General features: G+C 41.8%; 1 protein-coding gene across 1 annotated transcript in view; it reads left to right on the top strand.

The window, feature by feature from the left end:
- The first annotated feature begins 13,141 nt into the window (after positions 1-13,141).
- Positions 13,142-19,823, top strand: part of LOC120441893 (NACHT, LRR and PYD domains-containing protein 12-like) — a 33,964-nt gene continuing 27,282 nt past the window's right edge. The window contains exon 1 of the mRNA XM_039617388.1: positions 13,142-13,735. Coding sequence (XP_039473322.1) covers positions 13,200-13,735 — 536 coding nt within the window. The 5' untranslated portion in view covers positions 13,142-13,199. The remainder of the gene's footprint in view (positions 13,736-19,823) is intronic.

Genomic DNA, 19,823 nt, shown 5'->3' with positions numbered 1-19,823 from the left:
TTTAACATACGTACTTGTGTGGACTTGCGTTCTCGTGGACTTGTGATACGTCATCACTCACAGACAGAATACTGTTCCAATTCAAAACACGCATCAAGCCGTGAACGCTAAAAAGAGTCTCCGTCAGTGGAGTTCAGGCTGACTTTATGAAACAGTGACGTTTGAGCCACTTCCTGTTCTCAGTCCCGGCGTCACCGACGTTTCTGTTGCTCTGATATCTGATATTGATTATATCGGTAAACAGGCTGTAGCAGAAACATCAGGTCTGATCTGAAAATACCTTCAGAAACAAACTTTAAGAGTTTCGTGTCCGTGTGAGGCCGCACGCTGATTGGATAACCACCTGTCAGTCTCAGGGTATTAGCCAATGAGCGCGCAGATTGACAGTAAGACCTTATCACGTCATTGTTTTAAGCTAAAACATGGACAGTAAAACTGTGACGTGTCCTGTGACCTATAAACTCTGTGATGAATAATCTGACGTCATGTTGAGCCTGACAGTAGTTTCCTGTCACAGAGCAGAAGCTGCAGGCAGTTTTTGGCTCCTTTATATTTAATTTATTCCAAAATAAATCAATAAAGGTAGAAAAGAACTCTCAGTGACATTAAAATCTATTTTTAAAGACAGATGTGACCAAGTGCAACAAATATAACATGTTTACAGATATTTGAAGTATTGATCATATGTAGAACACAGAGCAGGTCCAATAACAGAGTCATCCTGCTCACAAACAGCACTTTGGTTTCATGAGGTCACTTCCTGCAGTGATCCTCAGCTTCTCTCCAAAGGAGCCGTAACATGTGGGCTCCTCACCATGATGATGATCCCCAACACACCGAGTTCTTCATCCACCTGATCATGTACTTATCAAATAATGTGATGGTTTTGGTGTTTTTAAAGACTTTGAGCCTCTAAAATAACTGGTTTGGACTTCAGGGCCAAAGCTCCAACATTAGAAACCCGTCAGTGTGATGCTTCCAGTACAACAGCACCTCTGAGTGTGTGTGTTTACCTCTCAGACTAACTCCACCCGGACATCAAGAAGATGGAGGAAGAGGACGGAGCAGCATCTGCAGCATCCAGCTGTGTGTCTGTGAGCAGTGACGGGGTCACACAAACACCTCCACCTTACAGTCATGGACCTGCAGCAACAATGTAAGAACACGACTGACTTTATTAGTCATTTCAACATGACCGTGACAGAATCATTGATCTGTGATTGGTTCAAACTGTTTGATCTGAGTTTGATTTTTCTTGACTTGTTTTCTTGCTAAGAAGTTTAAGTGAAGTCAGTGCAGCAGAATCAGAAGAGCTGAGAACCAACTGAGTTCATTCAGAGACAGAAAAACTGGCTGATGATTGGCTGACCTGTCAGCTGATCACATGGCTGTCAGAGAGAACTGATCTGTTATTGATGTTTGTGTTTGCAGAGGTCAGAGGTCACAGTCTCCAGTATCCAGCTCTGCATCTATGAGGAGTGATGGGTCCATATTGCTGCCTCCATATTTCAGTAATGAACCTGCACCAACACCAAACCTCCATCATGGACCTCAGCTGATAATGTAAGAGATCTGCTGCTGTGCTCTTTGGAAGTTTATGATCTTTTTACAAGTTTCTAAAGTGTCATCAGACTTTCACACAGATCCCAAAAGTAGACCAGACACTAAAATAAGTAATCTAATTTTGATGTTATTTGTTTATATGCTGTATTTTCCGCACTATAAGGCACACTTAAAATCCTTCAATTTTCTCAAAAATCAACAGTGCTCCTTATGTATGAATTCTGGTTGTGCTTACTGACCTCGAACCGATTTTATGTGGAACACAGCGCTCAAAAATCTGTCAACAAATGTTTTAGTACGACTTTGCTAAGCTATGAAGCCGTAACGCTCCGACAATCCATCGAGCGGTGCAATCCAACGATAGTATTCAGGAAGAAAACCAAACATTGCAGATATTTTTATCATAACTCTGGTTTTACGTGGCCGATCAACACAATTTAAAAGCTGGTATAAAGTCCACACTTTTTACGTCAGTCGTTCCGTCTGTCCTGCTCACATCTCCAATGGTTGTACACGTTGTCATTAACGTGGCTTCACTCCTCATCAGCCGCTTTGCTCGCTAAAACACCGGTAAAACACCGGTGTCGGCACATAAGGACGCTGTCATAGCCTGTCAACCACGTTGATTACGAATGTGAATCGCGTGATTGGCTGGACTATGGGATAAGGTGGCATCGTTCTAATCCCATTAAGGGGGAAGCCAGTCACTCACTGACTAACACTGCAAAACAGAATTGTTGAAGTTTTAATTTTAATTTCAATTCAGGTTAGATTTTTTTTTTTTTTTTTGTGCGCAACGCAGATTTTCTGTGCGCAGAGACCGTGCCAGCAGTGCGCAATTGCGCACGCGCGCAGCTTAGAGGGAACATTGGACACAACAGCGTTTGTTTTCATTCAAAGGCTTTATGGCTTTAATACCTGGTGGGCCGGTCTCTAGTCAAAATGCCCGGGCTGATGTTTTGTCCCAGTCCAGCCCTGGGCTCGACACGCAGTGAATTAATCTGAGAAGGTGCATTAAAAAATAAATGGCCGTGCCAGCAGTGCACATCGCAGATCAGCTCACATATTCAATTCAATTCAATTTTATTTATATAGCGCCAAATCACAAAAAAAGTCGCCTCAAGGCGCTTTATATTGTACAGTAGATAGCACAATAATAAATACAGAGAAAAACCCAACAATCATATGACCTACCCAACATAGACACATTAGTTGTGCCGCTTCTTAATGACTGTATCTTAGCTAACAACCCCAACTACCAGATTTAACTTGTAATTGGCTAAAAATCACTTACTACTGGTGAGAGGGACGTTGCTAGCTGGCAGTTTTTTCAAGCAATGTTGAAATTTCCACATTCCAACACTTCAAATGTTTCAGGAGCTGTCGGCTCAGCACAGCATCTGTTAATATAGAGTGTTATTAAAGTTATTGCTAATACAATTACATGGCACATTGACTTCTGAGGAAATTTTAGATGGTACTCTCCATCAAAAAGGTTGCCTACCCCTGGTTTAGACAATACTTCTCTGGGCTTTACTTTGGATATTGGTTTGTGATGATGAGGTCATTCTAATATCTGGTCTCTAAATTAGAATCTTTCATGACAGATTTTATCATTGATTGTGACGAGAAACCCTTCTGTGTTTGCAGAGGTCAGAGGTCACAGTCTCCACTATCCAGCTCTGCGTCTATGAGGAGTGATGGGTCCATATTGCTACCTCCATATTTCAGTAATGAACCTGCACCAACACCAAACGTCCATCATGGAGCTCACCTGATAATGTAAGAGATCTGCTGCTGATTCATGTTTAGTTTTGCTTGACGTTTTGTGAACACTTGACTTTTTTATATTTCTGCATAAACAAACCTAAAGCACCATCAGATTATCCTGTGTCCCTGTATGAGGAAGGACCTGGACGTCTAACTTTAGTTGTTGTCCTGGAGTTTTAATGTTAGAGAACTGATACCAGTGAGTTTATAGCCGTGGTTAAAAATATGAAAATACTTGGGGATTTTCTTTAGAATTAGATTTTTCTGAATGAATAGGACCTAAAAGATTTATGAGGCTTAACCAACAGTCCCTGCTGCATAGCTCGACTTGTTAGCCAGCTAGCTAGTTGGCAAACATGGAGAAACGTCAATGTCAGCTGACTCTAACTCCAAACCTACAAACCCAAGAAAATAACACACTGTGCAGAACTCCTGAGTTTTGAGTAATACTTTGTGTTTTGCTCCCAATGAGCCAGGCTTTGTTGTCAGTTTAGACAATATTTCTCTGGGCTTTTCTTTGGATATTGGTTTGTGATGATGAGGTCATTCTAATATCTGGACTCTAAATTAGACTCATGACAGATTTTATCATTGATTGTGACGAGAAACCCTTCTGTGTTTGCAGGGGTCAGAGGTCACAGTCTCCACTATCCAGTTGTGCGTCTGTGAGGAGTGATGGGTCCATATTGCTGCCTCCATATTTCAGTAATGAACCTGCACCAACACCAAACGTCCATCATGGACCTCACCTGATAATGTAAGAGATCTGCTGCTGTGCTCTTTGGAAGTTTATGATCTTTTTACAAGTTTCTAAAGTGTCATCAGACTTTCACACAGATCCCAAAAGTAGACCAGACACTAAAATAAGTAATCTAATTTTGATGTTATTTGTTTATATGCTGTATTTTCCGCACTATAAGGCGCACTTAAAATCCTTCAATTTTCTCAAAAATCGACAGTGCTCCTTATGTATGAATTCTGGTTGTGCTTACTGACCTCGAACCGATTTTATGTGGAACATGGCGCTCAAAAATCTGTCAACAAATGTTTTAGTACGACTTTGCTAAGCTACGAAGCCGCACCGCTCGATGGATTGTCGGAGCGTTACGGCTGCCGTAGTCAGGAGCCTCACGGAGTAATCTGGGTCCTAAACTCCGTCTCTTCAGGTCCCAAAGTCAAACGAACACTGCGGCATCACTGAGAGTTAAAAACTGTCTAAATTATTGAAAATAGTCTAAGGAGCTTGGAAAGAAAAGCGTCTGGACTTCTTTGAGTTGCTTGAAGACGTTTCACCTCTCATCCGAGAAGCTTCTTCAGTTCTAGGGTCACATGGTGGAGAGTCCCAGATTTAAACCCAGTGGGAGTTTCCCCCCAAAGAGGGACAAAAGGACCCCCTGATGATCCTCTACCTAATCACATGAGCCAAGGTGTGAAAACGGGTGTGGGTCACAATCTCCTTAGACTACGATGACCTGGATGAGTGAGAACCTTCACAGACACATCCATGAAAATAGAATTTATTACAGTTAACAGAGTTAGAAGTTAGCAGGAAGTTAGCTCGCTAGTTTCCACCTAAACATGATACCTTATGTATGAAAACAGACCCGTTCGTCGACAGCGCGACTTATGGTCCGAAAAATATGGTAATGAATTTATTGAATATTAAATGTCTGTGTTGATCCAAACTATGTATGTGAACCTTACAGATTGGGAGTTGAGATAAATGAGATTCGAAGCAGGTGGATGGATCCATGCATGGAGTGGGGGTCCTGTTAGTTTGAAGAACAGGAGTCTGTGACAGTCTGATATTCACAGAGATGTTAGTGAAGGTGTTCGAGCTGTGATCACAAAGTTCTGTGACCCCACCCACACAATAAAGGTGAACTAATTTGGCTGATGCCCCCTCAGGGCTGTCTCCATGTGCACGTTTGGGCCACTTCCTGTGTAGACGCCATGTTGGATCTCTGAATAGAAATCTGGTTGCAGCCACTTGCAGTGTCTCTGTTTCCATCACAAACCTGAGTGTTGTTGGAGACGGATCACCAAAATGGTTTTTGTGTGTTTTTGATTAGATTTTATTTTAATTTGTTTTTTTGTTTTTTTTGTCACTTTTTGGAGGTTGTGTGGCCATCATGCCGTCATCCAGTGACACACATTACATCGTGACAGCTTTTTGGCCACAAGAGCCAAATCTGTGCACTTCTCACCAGATGTGCCTCCAGGTGACTTTGTTGTGTTTTTCCCTAAAAGCAGAACGAGTACAGGGAGTGAGAGCGGTCAGAACAGGACTTGTACAGATGGCAGCCTAAAACTTAGAGCAGCACTAATCAGACACCAACACAAGACTACTGTGAGGTGTCATAACCTGGAAGGTCACAAAGGAGATCAGGGGCTATTAGAGATATCGAGTCACCCACTGAGATTAACCAGTGCTCTGTGTCTCATCAGTGACTGATATGACTGCATGTCTTTGCTAGGGCTGCCACTAGAGCTGGGCGCTAAAACGATAACGATATGTATTGCGAAATAACTTTTTCTCGATAGAAAAATTCAACTATTGCGATAGACCTCATCTCTCTTGTCCTCTTAAAACAAAAAAAAGAAGAACAGCCAATCCAAATTAAGTAGCGCAGAGCCGAACCAATCACAGCTGCAGCGTCACGTCACGTGACTTGTTACGTACAGCACAAGTGGCACATGTGTATTTGTTTGGGAAGCAGCCAGTCGCCGTGCCGCCCGGGTAATGGAGGAAGTGAGTGTGCCGACTACAGAAAAATCAACCGAGAGCGTGACCGAAGGTTACCGAAGAGAAAACAGATGATGGTTCCAATGCCGGAGCGATTGTCGAACGGAAGGGCCACAGAAGTTCCGTAGTGTGAAGGTATTTCGGCTATTTCAAGTCTGACAAAAAACAGAGTAGCGCGCACTGTAAATTGTGCCGAAAGCAAGTCTGGAAATACAATAAAGCGGTGCATGCTCAATCTCTGACTGAAAGCGCTAATTCGTCATTCGGCTTTTGTCAGACTAAAGTAACTGTTTGAAAAGCTAAGCTATACAACAAGGAGAGATTGAGAATTTCCTTTTAGTTCTCACTTTATTTGATATTGACAAAAGTTAGTCAATTTTGTCTGTTCTTCTGTAAAACAAACTAAGATTTATTTTTAGAATTAATATTTTGTTTCTAAGTGGAATTGACAATTCAGTAGTCTGTTTTGTTTGTTCTATTTTGAAACTCAAACGCTTTAGCAGCTGCCTTTTTTGTAGTTTGCAATATTTGCCTTTATTTATCTGAAAAAGTCTCATGTTCCTTAAGCACATCTACCCTGTTGAACTTATTATGGGAAATAAATATTTAAATCAAAACAAGCTGCTGATTATTTCACATTTTACTTGTGAGCAACGGCACATAAATCTTACAAACATAGTTATTTGGCTTATATCGTGATATACATCGTTATCGCCTGAAATGAAAAAAACATATCGTGATATGAAAAAATCTCATATCGCCCAGCTCTAGCTGCCACAAATGATTATTTTGATAGTCGACTAGTCAGATCATGCATCCAGTGGACGTAAAACGTACAGCTTATTGCACCAGCAGCATCTGCTCTCATACAACTATCATTAGCTTACAGCTTTAAGTGTTTAAGGTGCTAACTAAAAATAAAGACAAGATGATCGTGTTGTGGAAGTTTTCCACTTAAATAAAGCCTGCAGATGAGCAGTGAGCGGTAGCTAACATTCTTTAATCCAAACACACAGAACAGACAACCAAGCTTGTGGAGAGCCTGCATGACCACGGGGCAGGGTCAGCAGAGTCTCACTGAGCCTAGCATGGCTCTCAGTTAAATACCTTCTCCAGGAACAAAAGGCTGTACAGCTGTTTCACACCTTAAGATTCACACTCCCTTGCTACCTCCCAGAGTCCTCGAAGAGACAAAAGATTCTTCCTGTGGAGTGGTCTGCTTCCCCCCAACTTCCTTCTTACAGTATGGGTGTCAGACATGTTAAAATCCAGTGGCACCAAGGCATTATACAATAATATAATGTGATTAGTACATAAGTAAAAGAAATTCCTTTACAATCGTTTATTAAACTTTTAATGAAATTTGCAGATTGTCTCGGTGGAGTGTAATAAACTCGGCCGTCTGCTCCTTGCTATCTAAAATATAACAGGACACCAGAGTAAACTCTCGACCATCTCACACTTCTGTTTAACCAGTTTTCTGCTTGACGTTTATTCAGCTGTGTAAAAACTATAACTTTAATCTCAGCCAAGCCGATTTAATCAGGAACAAATAAAACACTGAAAAAAGCCAAACAATAACATTTTTAGGTTGTCTAAGTGACTTATATATTACGTTTAACCTGAGTACCGAAAGACCGCGGTGATCTGAAAATGATGTGTGGAGAGTTTGCTGTTCTCGTCGGCTGTAGTGACCCTCAAGCTCCTGGCTAGCTATCTAGCTGGTGGGTAACAGATGTCTATGAAAACGTCAGAGCACTTTTACAAACATGTGGTGTCTTGATAAACCGAGCAGATATTTGAAGTTTACACAGCTACATTCTTGCCTGAAAATAGCTTAAAAGTTTATTTTGTGACCCAGAAATAGAAATAAGAGTGATATTAAAACTAAGTAGCTGCTGCCATTGTTGGAAACTGGAATTGGCTGGGCTGCGCTATGAATTCTGGGATATGGTGGGCCATGAAGGACACACCCGACCCATCTTTCAAAACTGGGGAAAAGGAGGACGCATTTGTCAATTCAATTCAATTCAGTTTTATTTATACAGCGCCAAATCACAACAACAGTCGCCTCACGGCGCTTTATATTGTACATTAGATTGTACAATAATAGATACAGAGGAAAAACCCAACAATCATATGACCCCCTATGAGCAAGCACTTTGGCGACAGTGGGAAGGAAAAACTCCCTTTTAACAGGAAGAAACCTCCGGCAGAACCAGGCTCAGGGAGGGGCGGGGCCATCTGCTGCGGCCTCTGTCGGCCGCATTTGGAGGCGTCTTCGAATTTGGGCTGTCTTCGTTGCGTCGCCGTAACGGACACAGCTACGATACCGGACACCGCTGCTTCTTCTTCTTCAGGGTTTAATGGCAGCTGGCATCCTTGTACATACAGTGCTGCCATGCTGCACCGCCATGCTGGCCTTTAATGGCTTTCATGACTCTTTCATGATTGCATCATTGATTGTGACTAGAAACTAGTGCTGTCAGCTTTAATCTCATTAAAATGACGTTAACGCCATAACTGCATTAACGTGGCAAATCTCCGTTTGCAAGTTAGCGCGGTCGCCCCATGCTTGGGGCTGCACGGCGTCAACGCATTATCTCATTTAGCTCGTTAACGTATTAGTGTCATTTTAACGAGATTAACGCTGACAGCACTAATAGAAACCCTTCTGTGTTTGCAGAGGTCAGAGGTCACAGTCTCCAGTATCCAGCTCTGCATCTATGAGGAGTGATGGGTCCATATTGCTACCTCCATATTTCAGTCATGAACCTGCACCAACACCAAACCTCCATCATGGACCTCAGCTGATAATGTAAGAGATCTGCTGCTGACTCATTTACCGTGCTCTTTCAAAGTGTCTATATTTCGTGTGACATTGTTGGACTCTTTCTCTGGTTTCCTTTCAAGAAACCTTGAAGCACAGGCCGAGGGGGCGGTGTGGCAGCAATTTTTCACACCAGCCCAATAATCAACCAAAGACCCAGACAGACTTTTAATTCATTTGAAAGCCTGATGCTTAGCCTCGTCCACCCCAGCTGTAAAACTCAGAAACCAGTCTTACTTGTCATCATCTATCGTCCACCTGGGCCTTACACAGAGTTTCTGTCTGATTTCTCAGACTTTTTATCTGATTTAGTGCTCAGCTCAGATAAAGGAAATGGCGTGTCACAACTTTAGAAGATCCAGGGCTGTAGACTAACCTTTTTCCACGGTTGCACTGGTGCACCTAACTTTTTTCTTAGGTGCACCCAAATTATTCAGCTTAACACCGCAGCTCTACATGTTCACTTAAAAAAAAAAAATCTGTCCATACAGACAACATTGATTTGTAAATGATTAACAATCTTGTGCTTGTGCTTAAAGTGTTTGTGGATAAATTGTGCTTTTTCAGTATTCAGAGGTTGATGGCTCTGTGTCAGAGCTGGCTATGAATTGCAGACAGATCAGGTAACTTAACAAAAAAGTTATCAATAGTTCTTTTCATCTTTTCTTATTATCCACAGCTACATCCACTTCTGTCAGGCCTAGGGCTGGATATCATCACTGATTCCTATAATACATTCAATTCGATTCTATTTGGCCCCAGACAGTCAGAAATATTAAAATTCTGATCACTTATCAGCACATATCCATATTTTTATATCCATAAAAACAAAGCTGACACTCGAGACTTGATCAGAGGTGTGATCATCACAGCAGAGGCCTTTGTGTCAAAGTCACTGAGGATCAAACACAAACACATGAAGCAGATTTTCCTCTTCTGGCTTTTTATAGCAGATAACCTTCAAAATCTTCTATTAAATAATGTGACTATTGTGTTATGAATACAACATATGTGTGTTTGCAGAGGTCAGAGGTCACAGTCTCCAGTATCCAGCTGTGTGTCTGTGAGGAGTGACTGGTCCAAAGAAAATCCTCCAGACTTCAGTCATGAACCTGCACCAACAAAGTTCTTCAATCATGGAGCTCAGCTGACCATGTAAGAGATCTGCTGACTCATTTATGGGTGTTTGAAATTCTGTGACCACTTTGTAATTTTAGTTTATATTTTAAAAGTGTTTTTATTTGTAGTTGCCTGTATTTTCTTACACTGTGTGTAACGTGGTGGTTTATGCTGTTTGGGACTGTTTTGGTGTATTTGTGCTAGAACATCAGATAAATGATTTCATCACATTTTAAAAGAAAGTATCAGGATAATAATCTGAACTGAGTCATCAGAAACAGAAAGATGGTCTCAACAGGCCACTGAGCTGATCTCCAAAGAAAGAAGAAGATTGAAGAGTCCGAGGCTGTTTGTTTGTCACGGGCATCGTCAAACACGTCCAACACAGTGAAACGTGCTGAGCTGCTCCTGTGACTGGACAAAACATTAGAAACAGTCATCAAATGAAATAATGAAACATTGTGCAGACGTGCTTTTTGCCACATTAGCACAGCATGTACTGACAGAGCAGTGCAGATGAGCAAAGTGATGGAAACAGAGTAATATCAGCAGTAATGAAGCAGCAGCATCAGTGCAGCAGCTGTGACGTCATAATGAATCAGATATGATCTGAAATATGACAGTGAGACGAGAACATGATGTGAGGTCCTGTTTAAACCCTGATGGTGCTGCTATGAGGGGAGCACGTTCTGATGTAGGACTTGGACGGTCTGAGGATAGAAGCTCCTCTCTGTTTGTGTCCTGATGGTGCAGAAGCTTCTGCCTGATTGTAGAAGGAGCTGAAGCAGCATCATCCCAGAGGTGAAGCTGCTCTGTGTGCAGACCTGAGGTCAGATTCCTCCAGGCTGATGTTCAGCATCTACACAAACGTGTGCTTATTGCTGCTCTGTGTGCTGACAGCAGATACTCAAAGCGCTGCACACGTGTTCTTTACAAACATCTGACATAGAAAACATGGATGATGGACGTGAATGAACACGTTTCTGTCATTTGTTTCATCGGCTTCTTTTTCTGCCTGTGTTCATGTGATGAATGTCTGACACATAAACAGGTTTGTAGTCAAACATCATCAGGAGGCTTCATGAAGCAAAGTTACTGCTGGAGGCTGAACTCAGTTTGTAATGTTCAAAAATATCACTCAGATCATTTCAAAGCTTTTAGTTCTTCTTCTTCACTTCTGTAAAATAAGAGAAAGAAAATCAGAACCCAGAAGTTCACTTCCTGCTGACTGAACTCTTTCAAAATAAAGCTGAAAGCTCTGAATGTGACACCACTGCTCCACCACAGTTTTTAGTGGAGGTCAAAGGTCAGTTGAAAGTGATGGATCCCAAACTTCCAGTACATCCAGTGAAGGACATAATCAGCTGTGTGATGAAGGCTTTTACTGTGGAGTTTGTAGGCTGATCACTCTGTGTTTAATAAGACAGGAACAGCAAAGGAAACTTGGATTCTGAACTCAAACACAAGTTTCTCCACTTTGACTTTTCTCTGTGACCATCAGAGCTTCTGCACAGTGTCATCACATCTGGATGTTTGTCACTGACAGTCAATGATTTTACTGATAAACAAATGTGTTCACAGAGGGAGGAAGAGGAAGAGGAGTGGTGTCTGTGAGGAGGAGCAGCTGTCCTGCTGTGCTTTGTGTCAGGACGTCCTGAAGGATCCAGTCTCTACCAGCTGTGGACACTGGTTCTGCAGACAGTGCATCTCCTCATACTGGGACCAGTCTGATTCATCAGGAGACTCCTCCTGTCCCCAGTGTGGAGAAAGATCCAGAAGCAGAGCTGGACTGCAGACAGCCAGTCAGAGCAGCTGTGTACAAAGTAAGACTGAACATCTGTCTGCTGATGGACTCGTTTCTGAAAACTGGACTTCTTGTTGTTGTTCAGACACTGAAGAGTTTTCTTTCTCTTTCTTTCAGCAGATGTTGGTCTGCAGGAGGTTTTAGATGAACATAAGATCAGTCTGAGGAGGAGATGTGAACGTGTGACTGAAGGAAGTGATGAAACAGGAAGTAGAAGCCTCCTCAACAGGATCTACACTGAGCTCTACATCACAGAGGGACAGAGTGAAGAGGTTCATACCCAACATGAGGTGAGGCAGCTGGAGACAGCTTCCAAGATGGACGCCCATGACGCTCCAATCAGGTGCCAGGACATCTTTAAAGCCTTCCCTGACCAACAGAGACCCATCAGAGTGGTTCTGACCAACGGCGTGGCTGGTGTTGGAAAAACCTTCTCAGTGCAGAAGTTCACTCTGGACTGGGCAGAGGGCTTGGAGAACCAACATGTCAGTGTGGTGGTTCTGCTTTCATTCAGGGAGCTGAACCTGATCAGAGATGAGCAGTACAGTCTTCTGGAGCTGCTCCATGTTTTCCATCCAACATTACAGAAGGTCACAGCAGAGAAGCTGGCTGTCTCTCAGCTTTTGTTCATCTTTGACGGCCTGGATGAAAGCAGACTTTCATTGGATTTCACCAACAGGAAGCTGCTGTCTGATGTCACACAGAAGTCATCAGTCAGCCAGCTGCTGACAAACCTCATCCAGGGAATCTGCTTCCCTCGGCTCGCCTGGATCACTTCCCGACCTGCAGCAGCCAATCAGATCCCTCCTACATGTGTCGACAGGCTAACAGAAGTACGAGGCTTCACTGACGCCCAGAAGGAGGAGTACTTCAGGAGGAGATTCAGTAATGAAGAGCTGTCCAGCAGAATCATCTCCCACTTGAAGATATCCAGGAGCCTCCACATCATGTGTAGTATCCCAGTCTTCTGCTGGATCACTGCTACAGTTCTGGAGCACATGTTGACTACAGAGCAGAGAGGAGAGCTGCCCAAGACCCTGACTGACATGTACTCACACTTCCTGCTGGTTCAGACAAAGAGGAAGAAGAACAAGTACCATGAGGGACATGAGACGAGTCCACAGGAGCTGACGGAGGCTGACAGGGAAGTTCTTCTGAAGCTGGGGAGGCTGGCGTTTGAACATCTGGAGAAAGGAAACATCATGTTCTACCAAGAAGACCTGGAGCAGTGTGGTCTGGATGTGACAGAGGCCTCGGTGTACTCAGGAGTTTGTACAGAGATCTTCAAAAGAGAGTGTGTGATCTTCCAGAAACCAGTCTACTGCTTTGTTCATCTGAGCATTCAGGAGTTTCTGGCTGCAGTCTACATGTTCCACTGTTTCACCAACAGGAAGTCAGAGGTGCTGAGGGACTTCCTGGGAAAAAAATACAACGAGTCATCTCTGGATCATTTTTTGATGGAAACACTAATAAAATCCTTCAGGAGTAAAAATGGCCACCTGGACCTGTTTGTCCGCTTCCTTCATGGCCTCTGTCTGGAGTCCAACCAGAGACTCTTAGGAGGTCTGCTGGGTCAGACAGAGAACAGTCCAGAAACCATCCAGAGAGTCATCAACAATTTGAAGAATAAAAAGAAGTTTAAAATCTCTCCTGACAGAAGCATCAACATCTTCCACTGTCTGATGGAGATTAATGACCTCTCAGTACATCAGGAGATCCAAGAGTTCCTGAAGTCAGAGAACAGATCAAAGAAGCAACTTACTATGATCCAGTGCTCAGCTCTGGCCTTCATGCTGCAGATGTCAGAGGAGGTTCTGGATGAGCTGGACTTGGAGAAGTACAACACAACAGACCAAGGACGACAGAGACTGATTCCAGCTGTGAGGAACTGCAGGAAGGCTCGGTGAGTCCAAGATTTGTTATTCAGAAATGCAGAAGCTGGAGGATGTTTCATTTGTTCTGACACAAGCTGTTGTATAATATTTTTGAAAGAGTTTCCAAAACCAAGTTTGTGTAAAGTTGCAAACAGAAATTTCCAGTTAACTCTGTCCAACGTTTTTTCTGCATCTAGAGACAATATTGTTGTTTCAATGTTTTTACTGTATGAGTCGTCTATCAAATTAAGTAATCTACGTGTTTTTGTTGATAAGTGCCTGCCTTTTATGAAACCAGTTTGGTCAGGATGAATTAAGAGGGCTGTTATTTTCTCTAATCTCTTTGAGAGAGCTTTGCAGGTTATTTTAAGATCTATATTTATAAGGGATATTGGGCCATAGCTTGAGGGATATACAGGGTTTTTGCCTGGTTGTAATGTTGGCACAATTCATATTTGATGGAAGTCTGCCCTTTTCTTTGATTTCCAACAACGTTCTGTAAAAAACTGGTGCTAGAATCGTCCAGAATTCTTTGTAGAATTCTGCAGGAAAGCCGTTGTCCCGAATTCGAAAATGTTGAGCAATGGAACAAACCAACAGAAGAGTGCAGTCAAACAATGAGTTTATTGAAACACATGCGTGGGAAGAAGTACACAGCATCACATCAGCATACGTCTTCTTTCAAAAATACACTTGAGAATACTTTTATAATATCAGGGCTACGCCCCTTCATGCGTCAAATGAACATCAAATGCATCAATTACAGTAAAGGGTCCATCTTAAGTTCCTCTTTCTATCACACCTTCCATACATGGCAATTAGTTTCAAGCTCAGACGATTTCTGTGGGCTTGTCCTTTTCTTGATTCATCTTCTGTCATCTCTTACTAAGCAAACTAAAATGCAGTTAGAAGCTAAATGAATTCCAGGTCTTTGGCCTGGCCTATGTTTAAATCATGTGTTTGTAAGCGTGTATGCTGTTTATCCTTCTGTGCTCCAAGTCACTTACACAATAGATTATCTGGACATCGCGCCAGACAAAGCTTGAAACCTTTAATAGACTGAGACTAAGCATCAACTCTTAATGAGCACAGTATGCAATATGTGTATAAAACGATTATGGCTGCACCTGTAATAAAAAGGTTAATATGGTGCCAGTAGCTTTAATAAACTTTTTAATGCAATGTTACTGATGAAGAATATATTGTAGCAGTAAAATAATTTATTTCCACACCGTTTGGACCTGGAGCCTTATTATTGGGCATGCTTATCAGCGCTTCCTGGAGTTCACCTGATGTCAGTGGTGAATCCAGTGCCATTGCTTGACTGTCCAGCAGAGATGGACCGATCCGATATTAGGTATCGGTATCGGTCCGATACTGACGTAAATTACTGGATCAGATATCGGAGAGAAATAAAAAATGTAATCCGATCCATTAAATATCAAAAAAGCACCTCACAAAACTTGCGACACGGCGTAACTCGGCTCATAACCGGAGCAGTATGCATCACCTGATAGAGCGGCTGTGTGTATTTGTAGCCTCGCTACCAAACCAGCATTTCATCTCCGAGGAAGTTATCCCAGAGAGAAGTAAAGCAAGTGTGTAAGTTCATCTCTGAATGTTTGTAAAGCGTTCCCACGTTAAGCTTAACAACCGATATATGGAGCGACTGCCTCTTCTTGCTGCTACTTCAATCATGAAACTTATTTTTATTTATAAACTTATTCTTATTCTGTCCCATTACTTTTGGTCCCTTAAGAAGTGGGAGGCACATTTGCAAACTGTTGTAATTCCTACACTGTTCACCTGATTTGGATGTAAATACCCTCAAATAAAAGCTGACAGTCTGCAGTTAAAGCACATCTTGTTCGTTTCATTTGGAATCCATTGTGGTGGTGTATGGAGCCAAAAATGTTAGAATTGTGTCGATGTCCCAATATTTATGGACCTGACTGTACATACTTGCTGTCTGTGTGGATGTTAATGTCCTGTCCTTCATATCTTTCACATGCTCTGATTACAGCAGTTAGTTCTGCACTCTGAGCTGAATGTCATATCACATAGGGACTTTCCTCCCATGTAAACATATGTGTGCCATGATAAAACCTTTCTCCACACACTAGAAATAAGAAACTAATTTCAACCCTCTGTTACATCTTATTCACTTATTATATAATCCAGTCATTTTGCACATTAACTAATTTGCACATCAGCTTATTATGCACTAAGTTGACAGGTCAACAGAAATGCACGTTCAAAATATTATCACAAGAGAATTTCCTTCATACAGTAAATTACTTATGCTACATCAATCAAGCAGAAAACGTCACAATTTATTGTATTACCAACTAAATTTATTGTCTGATTACTGCTTGGTCATACCAGACTCTGTCTTTATTTTTTATTTATTTTTTCTCCTCTATTTTCACAAACGCTTCACCTATTGTCCTGCAAGCTGGAGAGTTAAATGTCAGCCGTGGATAAATTCAGCATCTGATAACAAAACTCTGTTAAGTTTTTCCTGCTTTAACACCAATGAGAGATATAGGCGCATGCATAGTGTGTGCTATAGTATAAGCTGTTCTTCATTGCATGTATGTGTGTTAGTACGCTTGCATGTAGGGCCTCTGTGTTTGTCTCACCCAAAAGAGCATTTTCTTAACAGCTGCCTTTCTCTCACGTGTGTTAACCCTTTAAAGCCGGTCGGAGCGGGCACGCTCTGTTTTGCGTAACTATTTTTAAATCCCAGTAGCACTGCAACCACATAAGCTAGAGCAATAATTTTTTTTGCATATGAAACCGGAGGAGTTGTACTTACATCTTATGCCATCAGCTTGTCCGAGGTCACAGTTTCCTTCCGCATATAGCTTTGCAAAAACTGCATAAAAAGCACTTGCAGCAACAAAAACATAATATTCCAGAAACACGCTTTGCCGATCCGATCAGCTGTTCATAACATTCATATGTTGGAATAGACGTCAGCGTGAACTTTAGCATGTCCGCCATTACCTGCCCGAAACCGGAAGTGATGTCATTTTCGTGGAAATTTAGTTTTTTTACCATCAGGGCCTCATGAGCCTGTACTGGTGTTTTTACAAGTTATGTTTGACTTTATGACTTTCTGTGTCGTTTCTGGGATGCTTAGGACTCATATTGCACTGCTGGAAATACTTTATTTTGATGCATATGCTGGTTTTTTTTTTTTGTTGCAAATTTGCACTATAGTATTTATTTTTGTTTTTCCTGCAGTATATAAAAATTGGTGTATTTCAAAAATAAAACTATTAAGACACTCAAACTAAATTTCCTGTGGTGGGAAACTATTTTGTGCAACTTCATTGTATTTACAGTTTTGAGGGATAAGCCTCTTACATTTCTCTAAATTTTCTTCATCTCATATGTCATTGTACTGAATTTGAGCAACCTCAAGCTTGATGCAGACTACTTTTTAACAATTATCCACCTCACATCATAACTGACTGAGGTGCCTCTAAATATTAATATTATGTCATTATTAATGTTATTATCTTTTTTATATAACAGCAATAGTATATTACAATATTTTACTTATATTTCATTTTGTATCCATCGAGGGATGGGGGTGATCTGCAGTTTCACCCTTTGCCAAGCTGGAGACATTTTCCTTTTCACACACTTTCCTTGGCTGAACAATGACACAACCTTAACATACCTTATGCATCTCTCTATTTCATTTAATATGTGTTTGTGTGAATCATGTATTTTCTTTCATTCTATTCATTCTGAGCATGGTCTTCATCCCAACTATGTTTCATTGTTAATACCAGTTTACAGGTTGTTATCCTTGCTATCATTAGTTTGAATACATTACAGTTAAGCTCTAATTTAATTTAGCCTTTGTTTATTTTACTTTTTGTCTGTCTCTCCCTTTCATCTGTCTGGGTGCTGGCAGCCACAGGAGTTGCAGCTAATCTTTCTATGTCGGGCGTTCTCTGTGTCCTACAGTCACGTACAAAATGTCCCTCTTTTCCACACTTCCAGCATGTAGTACTAAAACCACTGCTTGGTGTGTGTGTGTATAGGCCTGCCTCTACCTCTTGCTCTTCCCCTATGCATTCCTTTCCCTCTATTTTGGCCTCTGAAACCTCCCCTGTAGCCTCCACTGAAAGCTGTGAGAGCAGTGTCAGCGTTGAGGACAAAAACTCAGACCTTCTCCTTCACCACTGTCTGTGCATGGTTAGCATATTGAAACGCCTCATCTGCTGTGTTCGTATCTTGCGTTACCCAATGCTTTTCTACATGAGACCTAATGGGTGGTAGTAATCCTTTAATGGAAGCACATTTAAATTGTTTCTTCTTTTCCTCTTTCTTTTTCTTATTTTCAGTTCTCTTTTCAGCTTCAGTTTCCCATGCTTGGAAAAGTTTATAGTCTTCTTTACGTTTTAGTTTTTTCTTCGGGTCTTTTGTTAATGTGATTTCTTGTTTCAGGGAAGCTTTCAGCTGGGTAACAGCTGAGGGATCGCATTTCCCTTCCCACCTGCGATTTTTAGCTTTTCGTGGATTTCTCCACCTATTGGCACTTATTCTACCTGCTGCGGTTTGTTGTTTTTCTAACCATTCCTCATCAGGTGTTAATTTTGCTTGTTTATTCTCCATGTTCAAAGATTTTGCTGGGCCGTCACTGGCACGCTTGACTCTAGAGTGGTTTACTGATACGGCCTTCGACTTCACGCTACAGGTTAAGCGGTATCAGTTTTAAGAGATGAAACTCAACCGTTCTCCTCTGTCACCAGTATGTGAGCCTCAGCAAAGAAAACAAATAAAAATAAAAATAAAACATGGAAGTAGTTCAGCAGCTGTAAAATCAACTTACTTCCAAACACATACACATATAAACATTTGCGTGCTTATTTAACTTAAACCTATTTGGTCACGAAGTAATTTCGGCTACCTCTAAAACCAGCTTAAACTTAGGTCCTTTTGGCCTTTTGGTGAACTTAAACCTATTTTGTCACCTATGTCATGCGTTTCTTAAAACCTTCTCGGCGGTTTTATACATCAAAATAGTGTTTCTCACCCTCAGACGTCTCACTAGTGGTTCAGACTGAATCCCACCGCCGTGGACCAGACTATAAACACCGGCCCGGACCCAAATTAACCTCCCAGGTCTTTCGGCCTCATCTAAGAGGGCTGTGCACAGACTTCGGTGCTGGCTTCCCACGGCGTCAGGAATCAGTGCTGGATCCTGGAACAGAGTCACAGATAACAGTTCTGATATTTCTGATCCGGCTACAAAGGACCAAAATAAATGTCAAGAGATTTATTCTAAAGACACTTCTTCAGCTGAGAGTCAGAGTGGAGACACACATGCTGCAGATTTTACTTGCAAGAGCGGTCACATCAGAGTGGGGGCCCTGTGAAGTGCGCGCTCTGTTCTTGCACTTGTCTTTATTTATACACAAGAAAAATGAAAACATTTGTTCAGTGTGTGTGTGTGTGTGTGTGTGTGTGTGTGTGTGTGTGTGTGTGTGTGTGTGTGTGCGAGGTCAGAACTGCTTGTTCGACTTCTTACTATCGCTGTGGGAAGATTCAGATAGAAATATCAGAACATGTTTTATAAAGAACAATCAGTTCTGAGCAAGGAAAAGGTCATCATGCAGTATTCTATCACATGTAAACTTATATCATTGAAAGCTTATACTAGTGATGGCCCGCTTGAAGCTGAAGCTTCGGAGCGTGTCGAAAAAAACAACACACTGGTTCAGAAGCACGGTGTCGAGGCTTGATTCGTTTGGCCAAAGTCACGTGACCACTGACGTCCGAAGCTTCATTACGCACGTAACTGCTTCGGTACCTGATTCAAATGGATATAAGGAAGTGAATCATATATATATATATATATACATAATGTGTTGTATGTTATTATATGTATTTTGCATCTATTTTATTTACCAACATCAAGAAGTGACAGGCAAAGTAATACCACACCATGGTGCATGTTTACATAAGAAAGGTTTATTGATTAAATCTATCCATTAGACCAGGGGTCGGCAACCCTAGGCACGCGTGCCACAGTCGGCACGCGAAGGGTTAACTGACGGCACGACCAATGCTGGACTGGCCATCAGGCATTTCCTC

This window comes from Oreochromis aureus, linkage group 9 (assembly GCF_013358895.1).
Source record: "Oreochromis aureus strain Israel breed Guangdong linkage group 9, ZZ_aureus, whole genome shotgun sequence".
NCBI classification, from domain to species: Eukaryota; Metazoa; Chordata; class Actinopteri; order Cichliformes; family Cichlidae; genus Oreochromis; species Oreochromis aureus.
Note: the sequence above shows the minus strand (reverse complement) of the source record. Positions and strands in the feature narration are given on the sequence as shown.